This window comes from Microcaecilia unicolor, chromosome 9 (genome assembly GCF_901765095.1).
Source record: "Microcaecilia unicolor chromosome 9, aMicUni1.1, whole genome shotgun sequence".
NCBI classification, from domain to species: Eukaryota; Metazoa; Chordata; class Amphibia; order Gymnophiona; family Siphonopidae; genus Microcaecilia; species Microcaecilia unicolor.
Window position 1 is genome coordinate 87,630,450 of NC_044039.1, and position 11,969 is coordinate 87,642,418.

The window sequence follows — 11,969 nt, forward strand, 5'->3', positions numbered from 1 at the left end:
GAAAACCGGGATAATGGTACAAAACTGTGAAGAATCTGAAACATCAAACAAGCCAATTTAAATAGAATTCTTTCCTGAAATGGAAGCCAATGTAAATTAGCCATATGAGAGGAGACACTACCAAACTTTCTAAGTTTGAATATTAATCCAGCCAACGTATGCAGTGACCGCTAACCATCTAGGTAACTGCATGAAGTTGGGACAGAAAAAAAGGCTGTCTTAATTTTATGTGGTGAGGGTACTGGTACCAGTCTGAATATTGGCTGGTGCCAAGTTATCCTCCGGGTAGTAGCAGTGAAGGCTTGAGGCTGCCCCCTTCTAATCCCCCTCCCATCCAATGTAGAACAGCTCTTCTGATCCCCCTCCCCCAACCCCCTGGTCACAATAGGCCTACTTGGGGCTACCTAAGATCCCTGGTGGTCCAGCGAGGAGTGAAAAGGCAGGAGCGAACCCTACTTGCTCCTATCCCTAGCAGCTGCCTCAACAAAAAGGCTGTCGTGGAGCCACAGTACTACCAGCTGAATATCGGAGGGAAGCCACATAACAGCTGGTGGCCATTATATATCCGGACAGCCCTGGATATTTTATGCTGGTGCTGGAAAAGGGTTGGCATTGAATATTAGGGGCTAATTTATCTGGCAATGGTAGATATTCAAATGGGTTTAAGCCAGCATCCACAAACCCCGATCAGCGGAATGAGGTGGGCATATTCAGTGGGTCTTAACTGGACAGCACTGCTAAATATACCCTCTGACCGCTGCAACACTGTCTGGTTACATTTATGTTTATTTAAAAACCTTGATGTACCACTCATCTTCTTCAGATCAGAGATGTTTACAATTAAAATATCCAATAAAGATTTCATATGAAAATAAGAACTGGGGCGATCCGAGGACAGACCCAGAATATATGCAGATTCCACTGACATTCAGTGCCAGTGGCAGCATACCTAATTGGGCAGAAAGAACCGCACAAAAAGCAATCCTATCTTTGAGTATGCAGATACCAGCAGTGCCATCCGCATAAATTCTGGGTCTGCTAATGATCTGGATATTCAATGCCAAATGCCAGTCCCAGGTCACGGCCTAATATTGAATATCTGAGTCAAGTGAAGCCCACGGCTTTCAGGGACTTTAATACTGCTGACCACCACAGGCTGAATATTGCTCAGATAAAGCCAGTTTTACATGTGAAAAAAAACCTACAAGGCTGCATGTATAAATACTGAGATTGTACATACTTATACATTTGCTAGGCATAGGTATTCCTGGGGGTGTTAAATTTAGGTGGAGCACAGGAGTTGCAGTGTACATGTACATTTTATAAAGGCACATACCCTGTTACAGAGCTACACCTTTTGTGTTTATAGGGAAAAAAGAAACAGTAAATAGCACCCCTTAGTACTGCTCATATATAAGGCTACCAGCAGCACTGTATTGAATAAACAGCTGCTGTATGGAAGTAACTGAATGTTACGAGTTTCAGAGTGTGCACAAGGGTCCAAATAAAATGCTTTGGTTGGCAGAACAACAATTTCAAAAACTATCCGGGAAATATTCAGCCATAGCCAATAGCGTAGCCAGGAACTTTTTACAGGGGGCACATCTCCCCCCTCCCCCCGCAATACCTTAAAATCTTCTTGGCTTTAGTTTTCACCCAGGTACCAGCGGTGGCGCTCATAGGCTGCCTGTGGTTTGCTCCTTGACTTCCTCCCTGAACCGCCCCTTCTGATGCAACTTCCTGTTTGGGAAGGGCAGGTCGGCTGCCCAGCTGAAGACTAAAGCGGAGAGGATTTTAAGGCTGGGGGTGGGTCTAACGGGGTGGTAACGCCACTGACGCACCTAGTTTAAATATGCCACTGACCATAACAGTGAGAGGTTTTAAAGCTGATGACAGCTGTAGGCTGAATTAGACCTAGATATTCAATGCCGGGCCATATCTAGGCACTGACATTGAGTATTTATTTATTATTTGTTGCATTTGTATCCAACATTTTCCCACCTATTTGCAGGCTCAATGTGGCTTACAATATTTCATAATGGCGATCGCCATTTCCGGCATGAATACAAATTGGTATTGAGTTAAAGTTCATAAGTGACAGTAGATTAAGCAGTCAAGTATAGAGAATTTATTTTTGGAATGAGAAATAAAGTGGTATTGCGTTAAAGTTCATCATTAGTGAAAGTAGATGAAGCAGTCAGGTATAGAGAGTTCGATTATGTCCAATTCTAGTATACGTTTCGTTGTCTGGTATTTAGGATGGAACGTTGTGGTATGCCTTACTGAAAAGGTTGTTTTTTAGTGATTTTTGGGAAGTTCATCTACGGTCTGAGAAGTTATGTAGGTTCCAGTCAGAACTGGTACCTGCATCCCTAACCGGCAAAGATAAGACTGCTTTTTTGTGCAGGCTTATCTACCCAGTTAGGTATATGGGCACTGGCACCGAATAAGGCTGGTGCCCACATACTTTCCAGCTCCGCCCTGGCATTAACAAGATAGTGGTTATGTTGCCAGTGATTATAACTGCTGTAGCCCTTATGATTAGTCCTGTTTGGGGTGTTTCGCACCGAAACACTATCTTCCACTTTTATAGTTATTTGTGAGTGCTGTTGTTTCTTGTTATCTAATGGTAATCAGCAGGTGTTGTGTTATTGTATATATCCCTGCTCAACTCTAAATTTTTGATATCTAATAAAATAGTGCCATGGAGATCAGAAGAAATATTCAACAGCATTGCCCGCTTCAATGCTGCTGAATATCCCCTCCCAGTCCACTGAATATCTGATCCTATATTATTTGCTAGGAGTTGGAAGTGAAGGTTTTAGGAATTCTTTGCAAAGTTACTTCTTTCTGCTGCCTGTTTTATGACTCATTAGGGTGAATTAAGAATTGTCCTGTTTGGCAGTGAGGTGTCACTGGCTCAAAGTGACATCTCAGAGCTATTGTCGTCCCAAGGGACTTATCCCTAACCACCCCCTCTCCAAAAGAAATCACCAGATGTGTTACCCACAAACGAGTCTTCAGAGTTGCCCCCACACTCTAGAATGCGCTCCCAGAAAAGCATTGCCTAACACAAGGCTATCTCTACTTCTCCCAAGCTTTTAATGAAAGAAGCAACTAACTAGACAGAAGAACTAATACCAGATGCACATAATGTAGCAGGACCTGCTTATCACATACACTCTGAGATCATTTTCATGCACCTTTTTTGACTCTACTTGCAATTTTCTTTTACATCAGTTACCTTAATCTTCAACACCTGTTACTCTATTATATCCGTCTAAATGTTCCATCTCCACTCACCTCCTATGCTGTCTCTTAAGACGTTTTAATGTGTATTGTGTTGACTGTGTAAGGAGCATACTGTGCTATAATCTGGATTCACGGCCTGTTTTTTTTTTTTACTCAGGCCTTTGACTCACCATAGAACACAGTTATTGTGGTTGGGCACTGTTATCCTGCTATTTCCCTAGCCCCTTTCCCTCCTATCTTTGCTCCCCCATCCTGCAGTATCTGCCTTTGTCCCATCCCATACTCCTTCCCTTTCACTGTTTTTAGGTATGACTTGGTGTGATTGCTATTCCTCTCTGGAGGAGTAGCCTAGTGGTTAGTGCAGCGGACTTTGATCCTGGGGAACTGGGTTCGATTCCCACTGCAGCTCCTTATGACTGTGGGCAAGTCACTTAACCCTCCATTGCCCCAGGTACAAAATAAGTACCTGTATATATGTAAACCGCTTTGAATGTAGTTGCAAAAATACCACAGAAAGGCGGTATATCAAGTCCCATTTCCCTTCCCTTCTTGTCAATTAATATTGCGGTTACTTTCCTGTTTCTGGTGGTTCCTTTTTCTTTTGATTATTGTAAACCACTTAGATCTGCCAGTTAGCCTTGGCGGTATAGCAAATTTTAATAAACCATAAACTACTGTTATTTGACTATTTTTACTGCTCTAAATGTTTGTTATTTATGTACGGTTATACTTGCTGCACTGGGTGAATTTCTTCAAAAAGGCAGTAAATAAATTTAAATAAAGAAAGAAAAAAGAAAGATGACAAATATAAGAGGAGTTTAACATACCAATCTGGTCTCTGACAACCCTGAGTCACTACTGGCTGGATGGGACTTTGACCTCTCAAAGATGGCTTTCAGAGATTCTCTCTCAAATCGGCGTTTGCGCTTCAGTGTCTCTAGATCAACAGAGTTGAGAACTGGTGCTTTCCTTGAAGGCCTTGTGAATAATGACTTGAAAGCATCTAGTGCTGTCTCGGCAGAAGTTGGCTTGTTGCCTTCAGATGAAGATGTAACCTCTGTCTCATTCATCAGGTCATTATCCTGGTTTTTGTTCTCATCTTCTTGGACCTCAGGTTCATCAGGGGAAGTCACTTTTTCTTCATTTTTTGGGAGGTCAAAGTTTAAGAGCTGGGAAAGCTGCTCCAGAAAACTGGAGCCAGATTTGGGGTCAGCTGCCTTCTTTTTCGATGGGCTCTCAGGGTCTGTTTTTAATTTTTGAATGGGCTGAGTTAGGTTCAACTGGGCAAGGTTGCTGTCTCTCTCTGTGGTATCTTTATTTGACATGGGTCCCTTTTTGTGCACTTTTAGTCCACTGAAGAAGGCTGGAAGCTGAAATGACTTCTCTGATGATGAAGTTAAGGGGTCTCCTTCAGAGTAATCACTATGGTCAACAAGACATCCTTGTACCCCCTCTGAATCCCATGTGACTGTAGGAGATTGTGGAGTAGTTGAGGTCACTTCTGTTTCAGCATCGTTGGTAATATTAGTGCTCGTCTTACAGCTCTCCTGCACTTCCATCTCTGCCTCCCTTTTGGGATCATCATTTATAGATGCAGACAATACCGTTTCAGGCTCAGATGCAGAGACACTGGCTACATTTCTGCTCACAAAGTGCACTGGACTTTCACTGTCTGAGTCTGTGTCATTTGTTGTGTGAACCAAAGTACTTTGAACAAGGGGAGCCTCTTGTTCCTCTACCTCTCCAGTACTAGATGTCGGAGAGACTTCTGCATCACTGCCAACACTGGTTTGCCAGTCCTGCATGTGCTCTGTGCAGTTTGCATACACAGTTTCCATTTCCCCCAGACACACATCCTTTGGTGTTTTTGTTTCTAAATTCTCCAGATCTGCTAAGACATAATTTCCTTTATCAATGTGTAAATTTTCTAACTTGTCAGTTTGTAAATCCAAAGGGTTTGCATTTGAGGAACCTGATTTATGTTCTTTGTCTTCCTCATATTGTGTTTCTGGCTTTAAAAGCGATTCCCTGAGGTGATTCCGGGCAACCTCTTGGCTCTTACCAGAATCGTGGTTCTCCATTTCAAGGGCTCTGACAGCTGTTAGCACAGCATCTTCTTTCTTTGATGCTTCCAGTTTGTCATTCAGTCCAAAAACCATCTTCATGGAGAATTTACTAAAGAGAGATGATATGGCCTCTGGACTCAGGGGTTTCAGACTCCCATCATCAGAAGATTCATTTGTTTCCATGTGTGTTTCTAGTGTACTGTTACCAGACTTGGAAACAATCTTTGAGGAATATTGTTTTAATTATCTGGTCTCTTCTCTATACAGGAATTTAGAGAAACTCACTTTCTCCATTTGCTTAATGTAGCCAGCTAAACTTTATAATGATGGTGTCATATTTCACAGTTCCAGCTGCACAAACCTCAAAGACTGTATATTCAGGATTGGTAAAGTTTTCCCAGCAGCTGCAACACAAAAAGGCCTTTTATAAGGAAAAAAAAGCCATACACAGACTAACATGTAGTGCTCTGTGGAGCAAGGCCTTCCCAGACTGTGCTCATCCTGCTGGGTTCTGTCTCTTCCTCTGATGCTGAGAGATGAACAGGTACAGAACTTAGCCGCACGTTAAAAACAAAACAAAATCCATAAAATTCCACTTACTGTACTTCAGTCCTGAAGCTGTGACTATGAATCAGCAGAAAAGTCCACAGAGTTTGTCTGGAACAAACTTTTTTTTTTTTTAATATCCCAATACACAGGAGCAGCAATAAGGCAAGGAGCAAAAGCTGTGGTCGAGCAGTGGCACACAGGTACATGGAACTGTCCGGCACTGCTGTGATGGCCTGGAACTCCAAAGTCCTGGGAGCATAATACACAGTAACACTGCCCTGTACTTCCGTTCTGCTGCAGGTTTCTCCTGGAATGCAAATGTCAGGTCTGGTTGCCAAGAATGAAAAACCAAGCAGCAGGGTTTCAAATTACTAATCTAAATCAGTCTCAGCTGCTCTTCCTGAAATCTGCAAACAGGTATTTGCAGAGCAGGGAGTATTCACCACACCCTATTACTGTACAACTGTGTAGCAAATGGGAGGTAGGGTAAACAAAAGCTAGAAACTTAACAATTAGTATACACTGTGTGTATTCCTAAAGTAAATACCTCACTCTGATTACATACAGGGCGGTGAAAAGGGGAGAAAAAGAAACTGAACTACGAAGCACTACAAGAAGCTAGTACAGAAAGTGGTATGGAAACATAACACTGATTTTACACATGGTAAAAAGTACTTTAAACTGTTCCTAAATACGCATACCAACAAAGTGGTGCATCCTCATATGCATACTGATTCTAGGTGTTCCCAGGGGCGTAGTTTGGGTGGAACAGGGACAAGAGTTGCAATGTATCTGCTTAGTTTACAAAACATGTTAAAATATGTGAGCCCAGGCACACACGTTCACCTTCATCAAAGCAAGTGTAAATTTGTGTGAGAGCATTTATGCACCATCAGGGGTCATTTTAGAAGTCCACTTTTAAAGCGAATGCTTTTTTGGACTTTTCATTCAAGTGTCCTGTATAAAATTAGCCCCCACACTGCAGGGCTATACACATGGTAGTTTGTAGGAATGGTATAGAAATGGGGGGGGGGGGGGGTGGAATTTGCAGACAATATATGGGCCAACATGTAAAGTACTGTATGAACATAAGAGTTGCCCTAACAGACAGAACAAGTGTCCATCAAGCCCAGTATCCCTTTTCCAATAGTGGCCAATCTAGGTCACCAGTTCCTGACAGTCACAAAATATAGCAAGTTTCCATGATACTTACCCCCAGGATTAAGCGGTGACTTTCTGCAGGTACACCTTAATAATGGTCTATAGACTTTTCCTCCAAGAATTTGTCCAAACCTTTTTAAAACTGTTTTTACCACTTGCTCCAGCAAAGTATTTCAGAGCTTAACCGGGTGATAACATACTTTCTATTTGTTTTAAATGTGCTACTATGTAACTTCACCATGTCCCCTGGTCTTTGTACTTTTTAAAAAAGTTATAAAATCGATTCACATTTACCTATTCCACTCTGGATTTTATAGAAGTCTACCACAGACAATGCCCACACTCCAATCCTTCCCCACATCGCACACTACTGTCCCACTCTTTATAAATGTGTTATCTCCATGATACTTTGTACCATACTTTGTATTATCTCCTTGTAACGTTGTACCATATTTTGTATTATCTCTATGATACTATGTACCATACTCTGTAAGCCGCACTGAACCTGCTATTGAGCGGGAAAGAGCGGGGTATAAATGCCACAAATAAATAAATAAATAACTATATCCCCTCAGCTATCTCTTCTCCAAGCTGAAGAGCCCTAACCTCTTTATTCTTTCCTCATATGACAGTTGTTCCATCCCCTTAATCATTTTGGTTTGTCCTTCCCTGTACCTTTCCAGTTCCACTATATCTTTCTGAGATGTGGTGACCAGAATTGCACACAATGCCCATACAGCAACATACAGTCTGTTTTTCTCTCTCTTTTCTAATAATTGCTAACATTCTTTTTGCCTTTTGGCTGCTGCCACACTGAGTAGACGATCGGTGTATTGATAGGTATATTGTCCACAATGACACCTAAATCCTTTTCCTCGGGTTATTCTTCCCAATGTGCTTCTCCACATTAAATTTCATCTGCTATTTCAATGTCCAGTCTCCCAAGGCAAGGTCCTCCTGTAATTTCTTACAGTCCACATGCGATTTAACAAGTTTAAAAATATTTATGTCATCTGCTGATCTGATCACCTCACTCATCGTTCCCATTTCCAGATCATTTATAAATATGTTAAAAAGCATCAGACCCAGTACAGATCCTTGTGGCCCTCCAAAATTTATCTTCTTCCATTTAGAGAACTGGCCATTTAACCATACTCTATTTTTTTAACCAGTTCCCAATCCACAACATTGCCTCCTATCTCATAATTTTCTCAGTAGTCTCTCATGAGGGACTTTATCAAAAGTTTTCTGAAACTCTAGAAACACTATAATCAACTGGCTTACCTTTATCCACATGCCTATTCACGCTTTTGAAAAAACATTGCAAACTGGTGAGGCAAGACTTACCTTGGCTGAATCCATGTTGAATCTGTCCCATTAAAAGCCATGAATTTCTGTGTGTTCAGTAATTTTGCCCTTTATAATAGTTTCCACCATTTTGCCTGACACCGACATCAGGCTTACCAGTCTGTAGTCCCATATCACTCCTGGAACCCTTTTTAAAAATTAGCATTGCATCAGCCATCTTCCAATCTTCAGGTACTAGAGTAGTATGTTCAATTCTGGTCGCCGCACCTCAAAAATGATATAGTGGAATTAGAAACGGTGCAGAGAAGGGCGACAAAGATGATTAAGGGGATGGGATAACTTTCCTATAAGGAAAGGCTAAAGTGGCTGGGACTCTTCAACTTGGAGAAAAGGCGGCTGAGGGGTGATATGATAGAGGTATATAAAATAATGAATGGAGTTGAACAGATAGATGTGGAGCGTCTGTTTACACTTTCCAAAAATACTAGGACAAGGGGGCATGTGATGAAGCTGGAGTGCAGTAAGTTTAAAACAAATAAGAGGAAATTTTTCTTTACTCAGCGCGTAATTTGACTCTGGAATTCGTTGCCGGAGAATGTGGTTGGAATTCGTTGCCAGAGAATGAGGTTAAAGCGGTTAGCTTAGCAGAGTTTAAGAAAGGTTTGGACGGCTTCCTGAAGGAAAAGGCCATAGAATGTTATAAATGGACATAGGGAAAAATCCACTATTCCTGGGACAAGCAGTACAAAATGCTTTGCTCTGTGGATCTTGTCGGGTGATTGTGACCTGGATGGGCCACTGAGACAGGGTGCTGGGCTTGATGGACCTTTGGTCTGTCCCAGTGTGGTGATGCTTATGTCTTATGTCTACTGTGGATGATTCCAATGACAGATTATAGATTATCAACAGTAGATCTGCAATTTTATTTTTGATTTATTTCTTGTACCCTGAGGTGTACATCATCTAGTCCAGGTGATTTGAGGTTCTTTAGCATGTTGATTTGGCTTAGTACATCTTCCAGATTCACCGAGATATGTTTCAGTTCCTTTATCTCGTAGCTCCCTTACCTCTTCTTCAGTACAGACCGAAGCAAAGAATTCATTTAGTCTCTACTACTACTACTATTTAGCATTTCTATAGCGCTACAAGGCATACGCAGCGCTGCACAAACATAGAAGAAAGACAGTCCCTGCTCAAAGAGCTTACAATCTAATAGACAAAAAATAAATAAAGTAAGCAAATCAAATCAATTAATGTGGACGGGAAGGAAGCACAGGCTATTTTTTGTGGCAGCAGATACATTTGGTCATGAATGGATACGTTCTATGTGTAGGCATATCAGAGTGCATTGTTACTTTGGTTCCATCCTCCGTCTAAGGCTGTAAGGGAGGAGTCTCTCCCTTACAGCCTTGTTCTCCCTGAGTGCTCCTTTTACTCCTTGATTATCCAGTAGTCCAACTGACTCTCACGGGCTTTCTGTTTCTAAGATACTTAAAAAAAATCTTTGTTATGAATTTTTGACTCTACGACAAGCTTCTTTTATCCTTCTTTATCAATGCTTCACATTTAACTTGCTGGTGCATATGCTGCTGTTTAAAAGATGCTCTTTTGGCTCTAATAGCCTCCTACATGTCTCCTTTTAACTATACCTCTCCCTTTCTACACAGAATTGAAGAAAAGGGCCAGGCACTGTACCCGCAGCAGAGACAGACCAACTACCTTGAAGGGATTAGACGGAGGATGGAACCAAAGTAACAATGCACTCTGATATGCCTATACATAGAACGTATCCATTCATGACCAAATGTATCTGCTGCCACAAAAAATAGCCTGTGCTTCTTGCCCCTCCCCCCCCCCCAACATTCCCTTAGGCCACCCCCCTCCCAGTAAGTCCCTCTCTCAGTTTCTCTCACAAACTATGGCTCCAGCCTACTTCCTGGCATTTTCTTTGTCCCAACAGAGCTCAAGTGTGCTGTTGTCACTGAAATTCAACTGGTGTTGTGGCTTTCCTCACTGGGAGTGGAGGAGCAGCTTAATGGTTAATGCAGGGGCCTAAGACCCAGGGGAACTAGGCATCAATTCCTCTGACCTCCATTTCCTCACCCTTCAGAAATACAAACCCCTGCAGCAGAGCTGGGATGAGGAGTGGGCCATGTTTCCTCCTCCCAACTCCAATGAGGTATTTACAAGATTGCCAGTAGCCCAGAAAGCCTACCAGCACTTATTCATTCATTCACCACACTCTCAAAGAAGGGACCAATCTACATTCAGAATCAGGTTCTCCCTTTGTTAACAATGCAGCAAATAAAAGAATCAAAACTGCCAAAGCTGCATCACTGTAAATGCCCTGCTGGAACTGCAGGCAGCAACAATCCCTGCATCTATTCCTGGTTTTGCAAATTTTAGGAAAGGAGGGATGCACTTTAGGACTTCAAGAGGGGGTCAGAGGAGTTGTCACCCTATTGCAGCAGGATCCCTCCCTTTGAAGAAAAACTGAAAGGAGCTGAAGAGTGTTTATGGGGGGGGGGGGGGGGGGGGGGGGGAGAGGGAATTGCTGCTTTGAGTTCAACAACTTAAATCTGCAGTAAGGGACAGGTCACCCGGAACTGTCAATTTCCTTTTATCCTTTTTCTTTTTGGATCTGGTTTCTTGTTTTAGTAGATCATCCCCTTTCATAATTGTGGACTAAGAAGTCAGACTGGCTAGTTTATTTTTTCTTTCTTAGTACATAAGTACATAAGTAGTGCCATACTGGGAAAGACCAAAGGTCCATCTAGCCCAGCATCCTGTCACCGACAGTGGCCAATCCAGGTCAAGGGCACCTGGCACGCTCCCCAAACGTAAAAACATTCCAGACAAGTTATACCTAAAAATGCGGAATTTTTCCAAGTCCATTTAATAGCGGTCTATGGACTTGTCCTTTAGGAATCTATCTAACCCCTTTTTAAACTCCGTCAAGCTAACCGCCCGTACCACGTTCTCCGGCAACGAATTCCAGAGTCTAATTACACGTTGGGTGAAGAAAAATTTTCTCCGATTCGTTTTAAATTTACCACACTGTAGCTTCAACTCATGCCCTCTAGTCCTAGTATTTTTGGATAGCGTGAACAGTCGCTTCACATCCACCCGATCCATTCCACTCATTATTTTATACACTTCTATCATATCTCCCCTCAGCCGTCTCTTCTCCAAGCTGAAAAGCCTAGCCTTCTCAGCCTCTCTTCATAGGAAAGTCGTCCCATCCCCACTATCATTTTCGTCACCCTTCGCTGTACCTTTTCCAATTCTACTATATCTTTTTTGAGATACGGAGACCAGTACTGAACACAATACTCCAGGTGCGGTCGCACCATGGAGCGATACAACGGCATTATAACATCCGCACACCTGGACTCCATACCCTTCCTAATAACACCCAACATTCTATTCGCTTTCCTAGCCGCAGCAGCACACTGAGCAGAAGGTTTCAGCGTATCATCGACGACGACACCCAGATCCCTTTCTTGATCCGTAACTCCTAACGCGGAACCTTGCAAGACGTAGCTATAATTCGGGTTCCTCTTACCCACATGCATCACTTTGCACTTGTCAACATTGAACTTCATCTGCCACTTGCACGCCCATTCTCCCAGT

At 42.4% G+C, this 11,969-nt stretch overlaps 1 protein-coding gene across 3 annotated transcripts in view; it reads right to left on the reverse strand.

Annotated features, from left to right (window-relative positions):
* Positions 1 to 6,126, reverse strand: part of FMN1 (formin 1) — a 169,348-nt gene extending 163,222 nt beyond the window's left edge. The window contains exons 1-2 of one of the 3 annotated variants that reach the window (XM_030214200.1): positions 5,919 to 6,120; positions 4,080 to 5,722 (exon numbers count right to left, since the gene is read on the reverse strand). In XM_030214200.1, coding sequence (XP_030070060.1) covers positions 4,080 to 5,501 — 1,422 coding nt within the window. In that variant the 5' untranslated portion in view covers positions 5,502 to 5,722; positions 5,919 to 6,120. Of the gene's footprint in view, positions 1 to 4,079 lie in introns of all 3 variants that reach the window. The other 2 variants (XM_030214199.1, XM_030214201.1) reach the window with 2 other exon arrangements.
* Between the last annotated feature and the right edge of the window lie 5,843 nt (positions 6,127 to 11,969).